We start from the raw sequence: 20,923 nt of genomic DNA, 5'->3' as shown, positions 1-20,923 counted from the left end.
TTACAGGGTGATCAGGTTGTCCCACGGGGGGCTCACAGTCTTAATCCCCATTTTACAGAGGAGGGAACTGAGGCACAGAGAATAATAATAATAATCTAGACTGTGAGCCCACTGTTGGGTAGGGACCGTCCCTATATGTTGCCAACTTGGACTTCCCAAGCGCTTAGTACACACAGTAAGCGCTCAATAAATACGATCGAATGAATGAATAATGATGGCATTTATTAAGCGCTTACTATGTGCAAAGCACCGTTCTAAGCGCTGGGGAGGTTACAAGGTGATCAGGTTGTCCCAGGGTGGGCTCACAGTCTTCATCCCCATTTTACAGAGGAGGGAACTGAGGCCCAGAGAATAATAATATTCTAGACTGTGAGCCCACTGTTGGGTAGGGACCATCTCTAGATGTTGCCAACTTGGACTTCCCAAGCACTTAGTACAGTGCTCTGCCCACAGTAAGCACTCAATAAATACGATTGAATGAATGAATGAATAATGATGGCATTTATTAAGCACTTACTATGTGCCAAGCACTGTTCTAAGCACTGGGGAGGTTACAGGGTGATCAGGTTGTCCCATGGGGGGCTCACAGTCTTAATCCCCATTTTACAGAGGAGGGAACTGAGGCCCAGAGAATCATAATATTCTAGACTGTGAGCCCACTGTTGGGTAGGGACCATCTCTAGATGTTGCCAGCTTGGACTTCCCAAGCGCTTAGTCCAGTGCTCTGCACACAGTAAGCGCTCAGTAAATACGATTGAATGAATGAATGAATAATGATGGCATTTATTAAGCGCTTACTATGTGCAAAGCACCGTTCTAAGTGCTGGGGAGGTTACAGGGTGATCAGGTTGTCCCACGGGGGGCTCACAGTCCTAATCCCCATTTTACAGAGGAGGGAACTGAGGCACAGAGAAGTGAAGTGACTTGCCCAAAGTCACACAGCTGACAATTGTACTTTCCAAGCGCTTAGTACAGTGCTGTGCACACAGTATGCGCTCAGTAAATACGATTGAACGAGTTGGCGGAGCCAGGATTAGAACCCATGACCTCTGACTCCAAAGCCCGGGCTCTTTCCATGGCTCAGTGGAAAGAGCCCGGGCTTTGGAGTCAGAGGTCATGGGTTCGAATCCCGGCTCTGCCACATGTCTGCTGTGTGACCTTGGGCAAGTCACTTAACTTCTCTGAGCCTCAGTTCCCTCATCGGTAAAATGGGGATTAAGACCGGGAGCCCCCTGTGCGACAACCTGATTACCTTGTAACCTCCCCAGCGCTTAGAACAGCGCTTTGCACATAGTAAGCGCCTAATAAATCCCATCATTATCATTATTATTATTCTCGAGAAGTAAAGTGAATTGCCCAAGGTCACCCAGCAGACATGTGACAGAGCACATAGTACATAGCACGTAGTAATTGCTTAACAAATACCATCATTATTATTATAGGGACTGCGTCCCCCCTGATTGGCTTGTATCTACCCCAGTGCTTAGTACAGCGCCTGGCTATAGTGAGCGCTTAATACCATCATTATTATTATTATTATTGGGACTGTGTCCAACCTGATTTGCTTATATCCACCCCAGTGCCTAGTAAAGTGCCTGGCACGTAGTAGGCCCTTAACAAATATGACAATTATTGTTGTTATTATTGTTTTTAACCGCACCTCTCTCCGGGGCGGTTTAGGTAACGGACGCCCAGGACCTGACCGATTTGCAAAGAAGAAATGCCAAGGTAAAGGGCTTCTGCCATTCCAGGCGGGTGCTCCTGTGCCTCGTTTTTTCAGTCGATCAGTTGACGTAAGCGCTCAATAAATACCATTGCCTGAGCGAGCGCTTCCCGCGTGCAGAGCACTTCCCTTTTAGACTGTGAGCCCACTGTTGGGTAGGGACCGTCTCTCTAGGTTGCCAACTTGGACTTCCCAAGCGCTTAGTCCAGTACGATTGATGATGATGATGATGTTGCCACCTTGGACTTCCCAAGCGCTTAGTCCAGTGCTCTGCACACAGTAAGCGCTCAATAAATACGATTGATTGATTGATTGATTGAAGCACTTGGGAGAGGACAACGCACAGTCCCATCCTCTGCATGAATGACCGAAACCACCGGTTTTAAGAGTTGGGAAGTAAAGGAAAATTTGCCCTTTCCAAGACAATCGCAAGTGATGGAGGATTGGTTCGGCCTGGTGCCCTCACCCAGCCCCCGGCGGGCACTATGGTCCCCTTAGGGGTACTGCCTTGAGTGGAGGGGTGGTGTGGACACCCCCAACCCCCTGTTTTCCCAGTTTGGTGCTTCCATGAGCTGGCAGGCCAGAGCAAAGAACCTGAGTAGAACTATAAGCTCGTTGTGTGAGCCCCCTTATATGTTGCCAACTTGTACTTCCCAAGCGCTTAGTCCAGTGCTCTGCACACAGTAAGCGCTCAATAAATACGATTGATTGATTGTGGGCCGGGAATGTGTCTGTTTTATCGTTATATTGGACTCTTCCAAGCGCTTAGTACAGTGCACACATCCGCCAAGCTAGCTCTCTTCCTCCCTTCAAAGCCCTACTGAGAGCTCACCTCCTCCAAGAGGCCTTCCCAGACTGAGCCCCCTTTTTCCTCTCCTCCTCCCCATCCCCCCAGCCCTACCTCCTTTCCCTCCCCACAGCACCTGTCTAGATGTTTGCCCAGATTTATCACTCTATTTATTTTACTTGTACACATTTACTATTCTGTTTATTTTGTCAGCGATTCATTCATTCATTCCATCGTATTTCTTGAGCGCTTACTGTGTGCAGAGCACTGGACTAAGCGCTTGGGAAGTCCAAGTTGGCGACATCTAGAGACGGTCCCTACCCAACAGTGGGCTCACAGTCTAGAAGGGGGAGACAGAGAACAAAGCAAAACATAATCACAAAATAAAATAAATATGTACAAATAAAATAATGATGTGCATTTAGCTTTAATTCTATTTGTTCCGACGACTTTGACACCTGTCTCCGTGTTTTGTTTAGTTGTCTGTCTCCCCCTTCTAGACTGTGAGCCCGTTGTTGGGTAAGGACCGTCTCTGTATGTTGCCGACTTGGACTTCCCAAGCGCTTAGTACAGTGCTCTGCACACAGGAAGCGCTCAATAAATACGATCGAATGAATGAATGCATGAATGAATGAATGAATGAATAGGCCCTGCTGAGAGCTCACCTCCTCCAGGAGGCCTTCCCAGACTGAGCCCCTTCCTTCCTCTCCCCCTCGTCTCCCTCTCCATCCCCCCATCTTACCTCCTTCCCTTCCCCATAGCACCTGTAGATATGTATATATGGTTGCACATATTTATTACTCTATTTATTTATTTATTTATTTATTTTACTTGTACATTTCTATCCTATTTATTTTATTTTGTTGGTATGTTTGGTTCTGTTCTCTATCTCCCCCTTTTAGACTGTGAGCCCACTGTTGGGTAGGGACTGTCTCTATGTGTTGCCAACTTGTACTTCCCAAGCGCTTAGTACAGTGCTCTGCACATAGTAAGCGCTCAATAAATACGATTGATTGATTGATTGATTGAATGAATGCTCTGCACATAGTAAGGGCTCAATAAATACGATTGATTGACTGTGGAAGGCTGTCTCCCCGCTCCTCCCAGTTAAGGCAAACGTCCAGCCTTCTGTGGGGCAGAACCGAAGCTCGCTCCGGCCCAAATGTCCTCGTGTGGATCTGCGGCCTGGTGCGCTTAGAACAGTGCTTTGCACATAGTAAGCGCTTAATAAATGCCATCAAAAAAAAAAAAAAACAAACCCTCCCTGAGTGGTCTGAGGGGTCTGGGGATGAGACAGACTGCGGAGGTCGTGGCAGCATTAGAGTGAAGACCGAACGGAGAGATAAAGGGGTGAAACGGCTCAACCGCGTCTTTCTCCGCATGCAGTGAGAAAGTGGGGTTTCGGGGCCCGACCCAAGGGTGGGAGAAAGGGGCTCATTCATTCAATCGTATTGATTGAGCGCTTACTGTGTGCAGAGCACTGGACTAAGCGCTTGGGAAGTACAAGTCGGCAACAGATAGAGACGGTCCCTACCCAACGGCGGGCTCACAGGCTAGAAGGGGGAGACAGACGACAAAACATGTGGGCGGGTGTCAAGTCATCAGAACAAATAGAATTAAAGCTATCTAGCTTTAATTATCTATTAAAGCTATCTATCTAGCACATCATTAACAAAATAAATAGAATAGTAAATAGGCACAGGTAAAATACATAGAGTAATAAATCTGTACAAACATATATACAGGTGCTGTGGGGAGGGGAAGGAGGTGGAGTGGGGGCAATCATCATCATCATCAATCGTATTTATTGAGCGCTTACTGTGTGCAGAGCACTGGACTAAGCGCTTGGGAAGTACAAATTGGCAACATATAGAGACAGTCCCTACCCAACAGTGGAGGAGAGGAAAAAGGGGGCTCAGTCTGGAGGAGGTGAGCTCTCAGTAGGGCTTTGAAGGGAGGAAGAGAGTTAGGTTGGCGGATATGTGGAGGGAGGGCGTTCCGGGCCAGGGAAGGATGTGGGCTGGGGGTCGACGGTGGGACGGGTGAGAACGAGGTACAGTGAGGAGGGGAGCGGGGGCAGAGGAGCGGACTGGGCTGGAGAAGGTGAGAAGGGAGGTGAGGTAGGAGGGGGCGAGGTGATGGCCAGCCTTGAAGCCCAGGGTGAGGAGTTTTTGCTTGATGCGTAGGATGAGCTTCAAGGCCGTCCATCACCTCACCCCCTCCTACCTCACCTCCCTTCTCTCCTTCTACTGCCCAGCCCGCAACCTCCGCTCCTCCACCGCTAATCTCCTCACTGTACCTCATTCTCGCCTGTCCCGCCGTCGACCCCCGGCCCACGTCATCCCCCGGGCCTGGAATGCCCCCAATCCCTCTGCCCCTCCTGCCAAGCTAGCTCTCTTCCTCCCTTCAAGGCCCTGCTGAGAGCTCACCTCCTCCAGGAGGCCTTCCCAGACTGAGCCCCTTCCTTCCTCTCCCCCTCGTCCCCCTCTCCATCCCCCCATCTTACCTCCTTCCCTTCCCCACAGCACCTGTATATATGTATATATGGTTGTACATATTTATTACTCTATTTATTTATTTGTTTTACTTGTACATTTCTATCCCATTTATTTTATTTTGTTGGTATGTTTTGTTCTGTTCTCTGTCTCCCCCTTTTAGACTGCGAGCCCACTGTTGGGTAGGGACTGTCTCTATGTGTTGCCAATTTGTACTTCCCAAGCGCTTAGTACAGTGCTCTGCACATAGTAAGCGCTCAATAAATACAATTGATTGATTGATTGATTGATTGTTGGGTAGGGACTGTCTCTATGTGTTGCCAATTTGTACTTCCCAAGCGCTTAGTACAGTGCTCTGCACATAGTAAGCACTCAATAAATACGATTGATTGATTGATTGATTGATGACAGGCAGCCACTGGAGATTTTTGAGGAGGGGACTAACATGCCCAGAGCGTTTCTGCACAAAGATGGTCTGGGCAGCAGCGCGAAGTGTAGACTGAAGTGGGGAGAGGCAGGAGGATGGGAGATCAGAGAGGAGGCTGATGCAGCCGCGCAGCGGCGTAGGAGGGGAGAAGAGCCGTTCCCACGCTGGTGTTCCCCGCCTCGACCTCTCCTTCTCCGGTTGTCCTAGGTCGTCGCGACCATCAACCAGAAACGGAGGCGTCTGCTGGAAGTCCAAGATGAGCTCATACGGTAAGGCTCCCTCGGCCCGCGCGCGGTGAAGGGTGGGAGACCCCAGGGTTTGGGCGGGCCTGCTCCTCCGGCATTCCCAGAAGCGGGGTGCCCGTGGCCGGCTTCCAGGGGCGCGGAGACCCTCGCACGCTCCCTCACTGCCTTGTCCCCGTGTCCGTGGAAGGACGGACCCCCAGCTGAGCCGCCTCCGCCGGGAGCACGCCCAGCTGAGCCAGCGCCAGGCTTCCCTGGCCCAGGCCACCGACTTCCTGGCCAACTTGAAGCAGCTGCGGCGTCAGTGCTGGGATTTCAGGGAGAGGAATCCGGCGCAGAAGGAAACGGTGAGGGGGCCGGGGGGCCGGGGCGGGGGGAAACCAGAGAGGGTGGTCCCCGTTCATCATCATCATCATCATCAATCGTATTGAGCGCTTACTATGTGCAGAGCACTGTACTAAGCGCTTGGGAAGTACAGATTGGCAACATCTTACCTCCTTCCCTTCCCCACAGCACCTGTATATATGTATATATGTTTGTACATATTTTTTTACTCTATTTCATTTGTACATATCTATTCTATTTATTTTATTTTGTTAGTATGTTTGGTTTTGTTCCTGTCTCCCCCTTTTAGACTGTGAGCCCACTGTTGGGTAGGGACTGTCTCTATATGTTGCCAATTTGGACTTCCCAAGCGCTTAGTACAGTGCTCTGCACATAGTAAGCGCTCAATAAATACGATTGATGATGATATAGAGACAGTCCCTACCCAACAGTGGGCTCATGTGGCTCAGTAGAAAGAGCCCGGGCTTGGGACTCCGAAGTCATGGGTTCTAATCCCAGCTCCACCATTTGTCTGGCAGGGACTGTCTCTATGTATTGCCAACTTGTACTTCCCAAGCGCTTAGTGCAGTGCTCTGCACACAGTAAGCGCTCAATAAATACGATTGATTGTGTGACCTTGGGCAAGTCACTTAACTTTCTGGAAAACACAGAGCAATCAATCAATCGTATTTATTGAGCGCTTACTGTGTGCAGAGCACTGGACTAAGCGCTTGGGAAGTACAAGTCAGCAACACATACAGTCCCTACCCAACAGCGGGCTCACAGTCTAGAAGGGGGAGACAGAGAACAAAACCAGACACGCTAACAAAATAAAATAAATAGAATAGAGATGTACAAGTAAGATAAATGGAGTAATAAATATGTACAAACATATATACATCTATACAGGTGCTGTGGGGAAGGGAAGGAGGTAAGATGGGGGGGAAGCAACCTACTCTAGGATACAGGGTGTTCTTCTTTGTGGGGGTTTTTTGATAGTTGTTGGTGTGGGGGGGGTGTTGTGGTTTTTTGTTATTTTTTATGGTATTTATTAAGCTCTAACTGTGCCATGCACTCTTCTAAGTGCTGGGGTATATAGAAAGTATTCAGGTTGGGCACAGTCTTTGTCCCATAAGGGGCTCACAGACTTAATCAATCAATCGTATTTATTGAGCGCTTACTGTGCGCAGAGCACTGTACTAAGCGCTTGGGAAGTACAAGTTGGCAACATAGAGAGACAGTCCCTACCCAACATAGTCCCCATTTTACAGATGAAGTAACCGAGGCCCAGAGAAGTAAAGTCCCCCTTCTAGACTGTGAGCCCACTGTTGGGTAGGGACCATCTCTATATGTTGCCAACTTGTATTTCCCGAGCGCTTAGTACAGTGCTCTGCACACAGTAAGCGCTCAATAAATACGATTGATTGATTACCTCATCTGGAGAATGGGGATTAAAAGGGTGAGCCCCACGTGGGACAACCTGATTACCCTGTAGCATTTAGAAACAATGCTTGGCACATAGTAAGCGCTTAACAAATACCCTCAAGTCCCCCTTCTAGACTGTGAGCCCACTGTTGGGTAAGGACCGTCTCTACATGTTGCCAACTTGTATTTCCCGAGCGCTTAGTACAGTGCTCTGCACACAGTAAGCGCTCAATAAATACGATTGATTGATTGATTACCTCATCTGGAGAATGGGGATTAAAAGGGTGAGCCCCACGTGGGACAACCTGATTACCCTGTAGCATTCAGAAACAGTGCTTGGCACATAGTAAGCGCTCAACAAATACCCTCATCATTATTAAGAAGCAGCGTGGCTTAGCAGAAAGAGCCCAGTCTTGGGAGTAAGAGGTCTTGAGTTCTAATCCCGATTCCGCCGCTCGTCAGCTGTGTGACTTTGGGCAAGTCGCTTCACTTCTCTGTGCCTGTTACCTCATCTGTAAAACGAGGATTAAGACTGTGAGCCCCACGTGGGACAGCCTGATCGCCTTGTATCGACCCCAGGGCTTAGAACAGTGCTCGGCACATAGTAAGTGCTTAGCAAATACCGTAATTATTATTATTATTATTATTATTATTCCGGCTGGGTAGGCGGGGCTCTCCTTCTAGGGAAATAACAGCGCTTAGAGCAGTGCTTTGCACATAGTAAGCGCTTAATAAATGCCATTAAAAAAAGCAAAAAATAGCTTCATTAGGGGTGCTGGGGGAGGAATGGGGTGTGGCTATACTGAGCCTCACAGGGGGCCAATCTCATGGAGAGTGAGAAATAAACTCAATCCTCGGGACACTTTCCTAAGTGCTTTCCTTTTAGACTGTGAGCCCACTGTTGGGTAGGGACTGTCTCTATATGTTGCCAACTTGTACTTCCCAAGCGCTTAGTACAGTGCTGTGCACACAGTAAGCGCTCAATAAATACGATTGATGATGATGAAGCGCTGAAGCAATGGCCCTCAAAACCTCAATTTAAAGCCAACTTGGGGCAGTGGTTGACTCCGTCCCCTTCAACCCCCGACACACATCTGCTCCCCCACGGCTGGGCCCCTTGTCACATTCAGCAGGCGGGAATCACTTCTCTGTGCCTCAGTTGACCACATCTGAAAAATGGGGATTGAGACTGTGAGCCCCCGTGGAACATGGACAGTGTCCAACCTGATTAGCTTATATAATAATGATGGTATTTGTTAAGCACTTACTATGTGCCAAGCACTGTTCTAAGCGCTGGGGTAGATACAAAATTGTCAGGTTGTCCCATGTGGGGCTCACAGTCTTGGTCCCCATTTTACAGATGAGGGAACTGAGGCTCAGAGAAGTTAAGTTCTCCCCTTTCTAGACTGTGAGCCCACTGATGGGTAGGGAGCGTCTCTATATGTTGCCAACTTGTACTTCCCAAGGGCTAGTGCTCTGCACACAGTAAGCGCTCAATAAATACGATTGATTGATTAAGTTCATTCATTTATTCAATCATATTTATTGAGCGCTTACTGTGTGCAGAGCACTGTACTAAGCGCTTGGGAAGTACAAGTCAGCAACACATAGAGACTGTCCCTACCCAACAGCGGGCTCACAGTGTAGAAAGGGGAGACAGACAACAAAACAAAAGATATTAACAAAATAAAATAAATAGAATAGATATGTACAAATAAAATAGAGTAATAAATACGTACATATATACAGGTGGTGTGGGGAGGGGAAGGAGGTAAGGCGGGGGGGATGGGGAGGGGGCGAGGTGATGGACAGCTTTGAAGCTGAGGGTGAGGAGTTTTTGCCTGATGCGCAGGTTGATTGGTAGCCACTGGAGATTTTTGAGGAGGAGAGTGATATGCCCAGAGCGTTTCTGGACAAAGATAATCCGGGCAGCAGCATGAAGTATGGACTGAAGTGGAGAGAGACACGAGGATGGGAGATCAGAGAGAAGGCTGATGCAGTAGTCCAGACGGGATAGGATGAGAGCTTGAACGAGAAGGGTAGCGGTGTGGATGGAGAGGAAAGGGCGGATCTCGGCAATGTTGCGGAGCTGAGAACGGCAGGTTTTGGTGACGGATTCGATGTGTGGGGTGAACGAGAGAGCGGAGTCGAGGATGACACCAAGATTGCGGGCTTGTGAGAAGGGAAGGATGGTAGGGCCGTCAACAGTGACAGTTCCCCTTCTAGACTGTGAGCCCGTTGCTGAGTAGGGACCGTCTCTCTATGTTGCCAACTTGTACTTCCCAAGTGCTTAGTATAGTGCTGTGCACACAGTAAGTGCTCAATAAATACGATTGAATGAATGAAGTGACTTGCCCAAAGTCACACAGCTGACGAGTGGCGGAGTCGGGATTAGAACCCAAGACTTTTGACTCCCAAGCCCGTGCTCTTTCGACTAAGCCCCACTGCTTCTCAATCTACTCCAGGGCTTAGTACAGTGCCCGGCACATAGTAAGTGCTTAAAAGCAGCATAAAAAATTAAAAAAGACCTCTGGCCCTTGCTGAGGTCTGGCTGGCAGGAGCAGGGGTGAGTGTGTTCAATTGTAGTTAAATAATCATTGCGGTATTTGTTAAGCGCTCATTAGAAGCAGCATGGCTCAGTGGAAAGAGCACGGGCTCTGGAGTCAGAGGTCATGGGTTTGAATCCCGGCTCTGCCACACGTCTGCTGTGTGACCTTGGTTAAGCCACTTCACTTCTCTGAGCCTGTTTCCTCATCTGTCATGTGGGGATTAAGACTGTGAGCCCCACGTGGGACAACCTGATCACCTTGTATCCCCCCCAAGCGCTTAGAACAGTGCTTTGCACATTCTAAGCGCTTAACAAATGCCATTATTATTATTATTATTATGTGCCAGGCACTATTCTAAGCGCTGGGGTAGATACAAGCTAATCAGGTTGGATACTGTCCCTGTCCCACATGGGACTCACAGTCTTAATCCTCATTTTACAGATGAGGTCACTGAGGCCCAGAAAAGTGAAGTGACTTGCCCAAGTTCACACAGCAGACAAGTGGCGGGGCCGGGATTAGAACCCAGGCCCACGCTCTAGCCGTAGCTACCACCCCAGCTCCCACTACTACCACTACTGGTTTCTTCTCTTCTCTTCTAGACTCTGAGCCCACTGTTGGGTAGGGACTGTATATGTTGCCAACTTGTCCTTCCCAAGCGCTTAGTACAGTGCTCTGCACACAGTAAGTGCTCAATAAATGTGATTGATTCCCTTCCCCAGTATGGGCCCTCCAGCCTGCCAGCTCTCCTGGTGGAATCCAGAAGCGTCCTCAAGGCCGAAAACCACTTGCAGAACATCAACAGGCGCCTAAAGCGGCTCGTCGACCAGGACGAGGCGGACGCGGTGGAGTACGTGGCTACATAAAGAACTGTGCCGCTTTATTCCGCGTTAAATACGCTTTTAGGCAGGAAGCGGGTAAAGTGCTGAGTGTAAAGTGAATATAAATAAAGCGTAACCATTTTTGTGGCCCGGCACCACAACCTGCCTTCGACGGAAGGCCGTCGGGGTGGGGCTGGGGGCCGCGCAGCTGAAACGCCCGAGGGAAAAGTTAGGGCAGGGCGGCCGTGCTATCCACCCCGTAGGTATTGGACCAACTGGACCCCGGCTGGCCCCGGGTTTCCATTCGAGTGGAAACCACCCTGTTGAAGGTGCTCCAACACCCTTTTCTGGCCAGTCGGAGCTCAATAAGTGGGTCAGGGATCGCCCATTCCCCTGAAGGGCAGGCAGTTGGGGGTGACTCCTCTTCCCCTGGCCGTGAGCGGGGGGCGAATCTGGGCGCCTCCAGGCTTTATCGTGGCCCGTTTGTGGCCGGGTGGCTAGCGGGCCTGAGCCTCCTCATGCTCCTGCAGGGCCGCTACCAGGACAGCGTCGGGGAGTTCTCCCGCTCCGGCGTGGCAGGCTGGCGGGGGCGAGCTGCTCTCGGCCGCCGCGGCCAACTCGGCGTCGTCGGTGGCTTCCAACAGGGACGCCTCGTCGCTCACGTCCCAGTCCGCGGCGGGCGACGCCGCCCTCCCTCCGGGCTGCCATCTCTCCGCCAGGGTTAACCCGGCATCTTCCTCTTCCTTGAAAGGACGTTAATGATAATAATTTTGGTACTTAAGCGCTTACTATGTGCCAAGCACCGTTCTAAGCGCTGGGGAGGATGCAAGGTGATCAGGTTGTCCCATGTGGGGCTCACAATCTTAATCCCCGTTTTACAGATGAGGTAACTGAGGCCCAAAGAAGTGAAGCGACTTGCCCAAAGTCTCACACAGCTGACAAGGGGCGGAGCCGGGATTTGAACCCATGACCTCTGACTCCAAAGCCCGGGCTCTTTCCACTGAGCCACGCTGCTTCATTCAGACAGAAGGCAGAGGCGATGGGGGCCGCCCGGGCCTGCTCCTTCCCCCCGATCCCGCCGCTGCCCAGAACCTTTTCCTGCTGCAGACGGACGCCCGGTACCCGACTTCCTCAGCCGGGGCCCGGATCCGGCTCAGAGAAAGCTGTGCCCGCTTCCTTCTAGACTGCGAGCCCACTGTTGGGTAGGGACTGTCTCTATATGTTGCCAACTTGGACTTCCCAAGCGCTTAGTACAGTGCTCTGCACACAGTAAGCGCTCAATAAATACGATTGATTGATTGATTGATTGACCGCGGTGGACCCCAGCCGGCCACCATCCTCCAGAGCGTCTGGGATGGCAGAGGTCCGAAAAGGCCATGCCCCGCTGTGAGCCCGCTGTTGGGTAGGGACCGTCTCTATATGTTGCCAACTTGTACTTCCCAAGCACTTAGTACAGTGCTCTGCACACAGGAAGCACTCAATAAATGCGATTGAATGGCATGAAGCAGAGTGGCTCAGTGGAAAGAGCCCGGGCTTTGGAGTCAGAGGTCATGGGTTCAAATCCTGGCTCCGCCAACTGTCAGCTGAGCCCCTTCCTTCCTCTCCCCCCGTCCCCCTCTCCATCCCCCCATCTTACCTCCTTCCCTTCCCCACAGCACCTGTATATATGGATATATGTTTGTACGGATTTATTACTCTATTTATTTATTTATTTATTTTACTTGTACATATCTATTCTATTTATTTTATTTTGTTAGTATGTTTGGTTTTGTTCTCTGTCTCCCCCTTTTAGACTGTGAGCCCACTGTTGGGTAGGGACCGTCTCTAGATGTTGCCAACTTGGACTTCCCAAGCGCTTAGTACAATGCTCTGCACACAGTAAGCGCTCAATAAATACGATTGATTGACTTTGGGCAAGTCACCTCACTTCTCTGGGCCTCAGTTACCTCATCTGGAAAATGGGGTTTAAAACCATGAGCCCCCCGTGGGACAATGTGATCACCTTGTACCAGCGCTTAGAACAGTGCTTTGCACATAGTAAGCGCTTAACAGATGCCATCATTATTATAAGCGCTTAGTACAGTGCTCTGCACACAGTAAGCGCTCAATAAATACGATTGAATGGCATGAAGCAGCGTGGCTCAGTGGAAAGAGCCCGGGCTTTGGAGTCAGGGGTCATGGGTTCAAATCCCGGCTCCGCGAACTGTCAGCTGTGTGACTTTGGGCAAGTCACTTCACTTCTCTGGGCCTCAGTTACCTCATCTGGAAAATGGGGGTTAAAACTGTGAGCCCCCCGTGGGACAACGTGATCACCTTGTACCAGCGCTTAGAACAGTGCTTTGCACATAGTAAGCGCTTAACAAATGCTATCATTATTAAAAGCGCTTAGTACAGTGCTAATCAATCAATCAATCAATCAGTTGTATTTATTGAGCGCTTACTGTGTGCACAGCACAGTACTAAGTGCTTGGGAAGTGAGCCCACTGTTGGGTAGGGACTGTATATGTTGCCAACCTGTACTTCCCAAGCACTTAGTATAGTGCTCTGCACACAGTAAGCGCTCAATAAATACGATTGATGATGATGATGATGAAGTACCAGTTGGGCACACAGTAAGTGCTCAATAAATACGACAATGAATGAATGAGCGTGAAACATCCGCTGACTGAAGTTTAGGGCAGGGGGGGTCCCATCCCGAATCACCCCGCATCATTCCGGCGTGATTATCCCGGCTTCCCCCAGGACCTACCTCTCGGAACAGGAATGGGAGGCAGACGTCGGGGGGCAACGGGGAACCTGTAACAAACACGGGAGCGCGTCCGGCCTGCGGTTCCCGCGCGGGCGGACCCCCGGCCCCCCTAAACGGCCAAAGCCCGAGAAGGGCCCACGCACCTTCGGACTTGAAGTTCTCCGCTCTGCACGCGGGATCGTGGCACTTTTGATACCAAATCTCGTTTTTCAGGTCCACCAGAATCCTTTGGAAGTTAAACAGAAGCGGGAAGGTTTGAAGCGGGACTGTACTCTATTCACTATACAAAACAGTAGGCACGATCCCTACCCCCAGCGGGAGTTCCACCACTACAGGTGACGGTATTCCCGACCGGGATTCCTTCCATCTCACCTCCGGATGGCACGTTCCCCTAGCGAAGTTCACTGAAAATGAGTCATTCATTCAATCGTATGTATTGAGCGCTTATTGTGTGCAGAGCACTGTCCTAAGCACTTGGGAAGTCCAAGTTGGCAACATCTAGAGGCGGTCCCTACCCAACGGTGGGCTCACAGTCTAGAAGGGGGAGACAGACAACAGAACATTAACAGAATGAAATAAATAGAATATGTGCAAGTAAAATAAATAAATCGTTTGTGTTGAGCGCTTAATGAGGGCAGAGCACTGTACTAAGCATTTGGGACTGCGAGCCCACTGTTGGACAGGGATCGTCTCCATATGTTGCCAGCCTGTCCTTCCCAAGCGCTTAGCACGGTGCTCTGCACATAGCAAGCGCTCAACAAATACGATTGATTGATTGATTGACTCTTGCCAACTTGTACTTCCCAAGCGCTTAGTCCAGTGCTCCGCACACAGCAAGCGCTCAACAACTATGATTGATTGATTGATTAATTGACTTGCCAACTTGTACTTCCCAAGCGCTTAGTCCAGTGCTCCGCACACAGTAAGCGCTCAATAAATACGATTGATGATGACGACTCTGGGCACGTCAACTTCCTCCTCAAAGACTCCAGCAGTTGCCCATCAACCTTCGTATCAAGGAAAAACTCCTCACTCCTGCTTTCAAAGCCGTCAATCCCCTCGCCCCCTCCTACCTCCCGTCCCTTCCCTCCAGCTTGTCCTTCCCAAGCGCTTAGCACAGTGCTCTCTGCACACAGCAAGCGCTCAGTAAATACGACTGATTGATTGATTGACTGTCCGTCGCAGCCCGCACGGTTCCGATGAGTCAGATGGACCCGCTACTCACATGATATTATTGCTTTTGTGGGCTCTTCCGATGTTGGCACACCAGCGGTATCTGGAGATGTCGTACACGAGTAACTCTTCGGGGAAAAAATAATTCCAACATCGAATTCCTGACGGGATGACCAAAGAGCAAAATAAGTCCCCCAAAATAAGTACCCTGCCCAATGATCTGCTTTGACCTTACAGATGGTCAGCAGTGTGGCTCAGTGGCTAGAGCCCATGCCTGGGAGCCTGAAGGACCTGCGTCCTAATCCCAATTCCGCATTTGTCTGCTGGGGTGAGTTTGTCACTTCACTCCTCTGTAAAATAATAATAATAATAATAATAATAATAATAATAATAATAATAATGGCATTTATTAAGCGCTTACTATTTGCAAAGCACTAAGTGCTGGGGAGGTTACAAGGTGATCAGGTTGTCCCACGGGGGGCTCACAGTCTTCATCCCCATTTTACAGATGAGGGAACTGAGGCCCAGAGAAGTGAAATGACTTGCCCGGAGTCACCCGGCTGACAGTCGGCGGAGCCGGGATTTGAACCCATGACCTCTGACGCCAAAGCCCGGGCTCTTTCCACTGAGCCACGCTGCTTCTCTCTTAATGGGGATTAAGGGTGTGAGCCCCATGGTGGACAGGGTCTGTGTCCAACCTAACTCACTTGTATCTACCTCAGTGCTTAGAACAGTGCCTGGCACCTAGTAAGCACTTAACAAATACCATAATTATTATTCATTCCTTCCATCATTTATTGGGCGCTTACTGTGGGCAGAGTACTGTACTAGGTACTTAATTAATAATAATAATAATAATAGCATTTGTTAAGCGCTTACTATGTGCAAAGCACTGTACTAAGCTGCTGGGCAGGATACAAGGTGATCAGGTTGTCCCACGGGGGGCTCACAGTCTTAATCCCCATTTTACAGATGAGGGAACTGAGGCCCAGAGAAGTTACGTGACCTGCCCAAAGTCACACAGCTGACAGTTGGCGGAGCTGGGATTCGAACCCATGACCTCTGACTCCCAAGCCCGGGCTCTTTCCACTGAGCCACACTGCTTCTCTTTCATTTCTCTTCTCCATTTATTCAGTTGTATTGAGTGCTAACTGTGTGCAGAGCACCGTGCTAGATTAGAGAAGCAGCATGGCTCAGTGGAAACAGCCCGGGCTTTGGAGTCAGAGGTCATGGGTTCGAATCCCAACTCCGCCACATGTCTGCTGTGTGACCTTGGGCAAGTCACTTAACTTCTCTGAGCCGCAGTTACCTCATCCGTAAAATGGGGATTAAGACTGGGAGCCCCGCGTGGGACAACTTGATCACCTTGTATCCCCCCCCCAGTGCTTAGAACTGAACGCTTACCACTGTTGGGTAGGGACTGTCTCTATATGTTGCCAACTTGTACTTCCCAAGCGCTTAGTACAGTGCTCTGCACACAGTAAGTGCTCAATAAATACGACTGATTGATTAGAACAGTACTCTGCACATAGTACTTCCTTCCTTCCTCTCCCCCTCGCCCCCCTCTCCATCCCCCCATCTTACCTCCTTCCCTTCCCCACAGCACCTGTATATATGGATATATGTTTGTACAGATTTATTACTCTATTTATTTATTTTACCTGTACATATCTATTCTATTTACTTTATTTTGTTAGTATGTTTGGTTTTGTTCTCTGTCTCCCCCTTCTAGACTGTGAGCCCGTTGTTGGGTAGGGACCGTCTCTATATGTTGCCAACTTGTACTTCCCAAGCGCTTAGTCCAGTGCTCTGCACACAGTAAGCACTCAATAAATACGATTGATTGATTGATTGATAGTAAGCGCTTAACCAATGTCATTATTATTATTATTACTAAGCGCTTAATTATTATTATTAGTTACCGCTCCCCCACCCCACCGGCCAGGCCAGCCCCGCCCTTGTAAACGGTCCTCAAGTAGGTATAGTTAATTGATTGACTGATTGATAGTAAGCGCTTAACCAATGTCATTATTATTATTATTACTAAGCGCTTAATTATTATTATTAGTTACCGCTCCCCCACCCCACCGGCCAGGCCAGCCCCGCCCTTGTAAGCGGTCCTCAAGTAGGTATAGTTGATTGATTGATTGATTGATTGATAGTAAGCGCTTAACAAATGTCATTATTATTATTATTATTACTAAGTGCTTAATTATTATTATTAGTTACCGCTCCCCCACCCCACCGGCCAGGCCAGCCCCGCCCTTGTAAACGGTCCTCAAGTAGGTATAGTTACCGCCTTTCACGCCGCCTTTATCCACCAGAGAAAGGACAAATTCGTCAAGTTCCGGATACGGTGACGCACAAGAGCCTCCGACTGTGGCTGCTGTAGTGAACGGAAGAGGATCGGCCAAGGTCACTAAGGGCTCCAGGTATTCATTTTACCCCCCTGGTTCCCACGGCCCGTCTTCCCCTCTCTGCCACTATTACTCTATTTATTTATTTTACTTGTAAATATCTATTCTATTTATTTTATTATGTTAGTATGTTTGGTTTTGTTGTCTGTCTCCCCCTTCTAGACGGTGAGCCCACTCTTAGGTAGGGACCGTCTCTAGATGTTGCCAAGCGCTTAGTACAGTGCTCTGCACACAGTAAGCGCTCAATAAATACGATTGATTGATCGATTGATTGCCATACCACCCCCGGGCCCGAGGCAGGGATAGCTTCACGCCGCCGGCCCTGCTCGGCTCCGGTCAAAGGCCGGGCTATCTGGGGCCGATGGCCGGTACGGAGGCTGGACGTTAGCTGTGGATTCCCCGATCCAGCCGGAGGGAAAGCCGCTCCGCGGCACTTTTCCTATTTGGAATTGTTCGGCAAAGAATCGGAAAATGGGACACGGTGGGCCACCTCAGACATTTTACAGGAGAAGCAGCGTGGCTCGGTGAAAAGAGCCCGGGCTTCGGAGTCAGAGGTCATGGGTTCAAATCCCGGCTCTGCCAATTGTCAGCTGGGTGACCTTGGGCAAGTCACTTAACTCCGTGCCTCAGTTCCCTCCTCTGTAAAATGGGGATGAAGACTGTGAGCCCCGTGTGGGACAACCTCATCACCTTGTAACCTCCCCAGAGCTTAGAACAGTGCTTTGCACATAGCAAGCGCTCAATAAATGCCATCATTATTATTATTATTATCGTTTTGGGGGCGGGGGCGTCTAAGGGTCAGGAGAAGGGGCAGAGTCGAAGGTACCTGGAGGGCCGGAACTGTTCCGGTGGAGAGTTTTCCGCTCCTTATCCCCAGGGAGGTCGCAGGTTAGGACTCGTAAAGTCTCTGAAAACCTGACGGAGAGAATGGGATGAAAAAAAAAAAACGGCGGGATAGGCCGGCATCCAGTCCTCCATTCATTCATTCATTCAATCGTATTTATTGAGCGCTTACTGTGTGCACAACACTGGACTAAGCGCTTGGGAAGTCCAAGTTGGCAACATCTAGAGACGGTCCCTACCCAACAGCGGGCTCGCAGGCTAGAAGGGGGAGACAGACAACAAAACCAAACATGTAGGCGGGTGTCCAAGTCGTCAGAACAAATAGAATTAAAGCTATGTGCACATCATTAACAAAATAGAATAGCAAATATATACAAGTAAAATAAATAGAGTAATAAATCGGTACAGATATATATACAGGTGCTGTGGGGAGGGGAAGGAGGTAGGGCCGGGGGGATGGAGAGGAGGAGAGGAAAAAGGGGGATCAGTGTGGGAAGGCCTCTTGGAGGAGGTGAGCTCTCAGTAGGGCTTTGAAGGGAGGAAGACCTCCAAACTCCTAATCACCGGGCACCCCATTACCCGCAATAGTCAGGGGTTCCCCCAAGTAGGGGGGATTACGCCCGGGTGGGATTTATGTTGCCAACTTGGACTTCCCAAGCGCTTAGTACAGCGCTCTGCACACAGTAAGCGCTCAATAAATACGATTGATTGATTTACTGAGCGCTCACTCTGGGCTAATCCCTGTGTAAAGGGCTGGGGTAGAGTTGAGGTGACCCCTAGGGTTTTCAGTCCCTTCCCTGATAAACGACGTTGCTCTGGACATCCTATCTTACCTCCTTCCCTTCCCCACAGCACCTGTATATATGTTTGTACATATTTATTACTCTATTTATTTATTTTGCTTGTACATATCTATTCTATTTATTTTATTTTGTTAGTAAGTTTGGTTTTGTTCTCTGTCTTCCCCCTTTTAGACTGTGAGCCCACTGTTGGGTAGGGACTGTCTCTCTATGTTGCCAATTTGTACTTCCCAAGCGCTTAGTACAGTGCTCTGCACATAGTAAGCGCTCAATAAAGACGATTGATGATGATGATGATGATGATCCTCCGCGGACCTGATTCTTGCATCAATAGATTTGAATGAATAATCACCTGGATTCGTCTAGTCTGATTTGCCACCCTGACTGACACTTCCATGCCAGCGATCATCATCATCATCAATCGTATTTATTGAGCACTTACTGTGTGCAGAGCACTGTACTAAGCGCTTGGGAAGTACAAATTGGCAACATATAGAGACAGTCCCTACCCAACAGTGGGCTCACAGTCTAAAAGGGGGAGTCTAAAAGCGATCTCTCTCTGCACCATGCCCGGGGAGGAGGAGGAAGGAAAGAAGGAAGGGAGGGAGGGATAGAAATGATTGTCTTCATTCCAGTGGGAATAATAATAATGATGATGACGATGGCATTTATTAAGCGCTTACTATGTGCAAAGCACTGTTCTAAGCGCTGGGGAGGTTACAAGGTGATCAGGTGGTCCCACGGGAGGCTCACAGCCCCCATTTTACAGATGAGGGAACTGAGGCCCAGAGAAGTGAAGTGACTTGCCCAAAGTCACACAGCTGACAAGTGGCGGAGCCGGGAAGCAGCGTGGCTCGGGAGACGGAGCCCGGGTTTGGGAGTCAGAAGGACCTGGGTTCTAATCCCGGCTCCGCCACTTGTCTGCTGTGTGACTTTGGGCAAGTCACTTCACTTCTCTGGGCCTCAAGCTACCTCATCTGTAAAATGGGGTTGAAGACTGTGAGCCCCAGGGACTGTGTCCCACCTGATTAGTTTGTATCTACCCCAGCGCTTAGGACAGTGCTTGACACGTGGTAAGTGCTTAACAAACACCATCATTATTATTATTATTATTATTATTATTTTCTCCCTTGTGCAGAGGAGGAGACTGAGACCCGTAGAAGTTAAGTGACTTGGCCAGGTCACCCAACAAGACACTGGCAGAACTGAAACTCGAACCCAAGTCTCTGACTCCCAGCCCCAAAGTCTCCTGATCAAATAGGCCAGATGCTTCCAAGAGAAGCAGCGTGGCTCAGTGGAAAGAGCCCGGGCTTGGGAGTCAGGGGTCATGGGTTCAAATCCCGGCTCCGCCACTTGTCAGCTGTGTGACTTTGGGCAAGTCACTTCACTTCTGTGGGCCTCAGTTACCTCATCTGTAAAATGGGGATTAAAGCTGTGAGCCCCCCATGCGACAACCTGATCACCTTGTAACCTCCCCAGCGCTTAGAACAGTGCTTTGCACATAGTAAGCACTTAATAAATGCCATCATTATTATTATTATTAAAAATGTATGATCCAGGGTCATTTTCTTTGGCCAGGGAGTAATCACTCAGGCCTTACAATTTAGTCACCAGCAAACATGAAAGCAGTCACTCAATCAATCAGTTTGCTGTGGGTGGGGCACTGTATTGAGTGCTTGGAATAATAATAATAATAATGATAGCATTTATTAAGCGCTTACTGTGTGCAAAGCACCATTCTAAGCGCAGGGGAGGTTACAAGGTGATCAGGTTGTCCCACGGGGGGGCTCCCAGTCTTCATCCCCATTTTCCAGATGAGGGAACTGAGGCCCAGAGAAGCGAAGTGACTTGCCCAAAGTCACCCAGCTGGCAATTGGCAGAGCCGGGATTTGAACCCCTGACCTCGGACTCCAAAGCCCGGGCTCTTGCCACCGAGCCGCGTAGTTTTGGTAGGCACCATCCCTGCTCTTGAATAGTTGTTCACAGTCTCGCAGTGTATGTGCTGGGAGGGTAGAAACGGGGGAACGCGGCAGTCGGGAGGGAAATTAAGGCGGGAGAGAGAAGACCTTAGTCAGGGAGGGCTTCCTGGAGGAGACAGGATTTCAGTAGGGCTTTGAAGATGGGGAAGAGTGCTGGTCTGTCAAATAGGTG

The 20,923-nt window shown here is 49.6% G+C and overlaps 2 protein-coding genes across 2 annotated transcripts in view; one reads left to right on the top strand and one right to left on the bottom strand.

Annotated features, from left to right (window-relative positions):
* CENPU (centromere protein U) overlaps positions 1 to 10,945 on the top strand; it is a 33,324-nt gene extending 22,379 nt beyond the window's left edge. Inside the window, exons 11-14 of the mRNA XM_038755296.1 lie at positions 1,681 to 1,728; positions 5,640 to 5,701; positions 5,865 to 6,021; positions 10,692 to 10,945. Of these exons, the coding sequence (XP_038611224.1) occupies positions 1,681 to 1,728; positions 5,640 to 5,701; positions 5,865 to 6,021; positions 10,692 to 10,835 (411 nt within the window). The 3' untranslated portion in view covers positions 10,836 to 10,945. The remainder of the gene's footprint in view (positions 1 to 1,680; positions 1,729 to 5,639; positions 5,702 to 5,864; positions 6,022 to 10,691) is intronic.
* A 170-nt stretch (positions 10,946 to 11,115) lies between these two features.
* PRIMPOL (primase and DNA directed polymerase) overlaps positions 11,116 to 20,923 on the bottom strand; it is a 51,194-nt gene continuing 41,386 nt past the window's right edge. Inside the window, exons 10-15 of the mRNA XM_038755297.1 lie at positions 17,956 to 18,044; positions 17,009 to 17,098; positions 14,765 to 14,873; positions 13,683 to 13,765; positions 13,540 to 13,586; positions 11,116 to 11,533 (exon numbers count right to left, since the gene is read on the bottom strand). Coding sequence (XP_038611225.1) covers positions 11,288 to 11,533; positions 13,540 to 13,586; positions 13,683 to 13,765; positions 14,765 to 14,873; positions 17,009 to 17,098; positions 17,956 to 18,044 — 664 coding nt within the window. The 3' untranslated portion in view covers positions 11,116 to 11,287. The remainder of the gene's footprint in view (positions 11,534 to 13,539; positions 13,587 to 13,682; positions 13,766 to 14,764; positions 14,874 to 17,008; positions 17,099 to 17,955; positions 18,045 to 20,923) is intronic.

Source organism: Tachyglossus aculeatus, chromosome 12, assembly GCF_015852505.1.
Source record: "Tachyglossus aculeatus isolate mTacAcu1 chromosome 12, mTacAcu1.pri, whole genome shotgun sequence".
In the NCBI taxonomy this organism is placed as follows: domain Eukaryota; kingdom Metazoa; phylum Chordata; class Mammalia; order Monotremata; family Tachyglossidae; genus Tachyglossus; species Tachyglossus aculeatus.
Note: the sequence above shows the minus strand (reverse complement) of the source record. Positions and strands in the feature narration are given on the sequence as shown.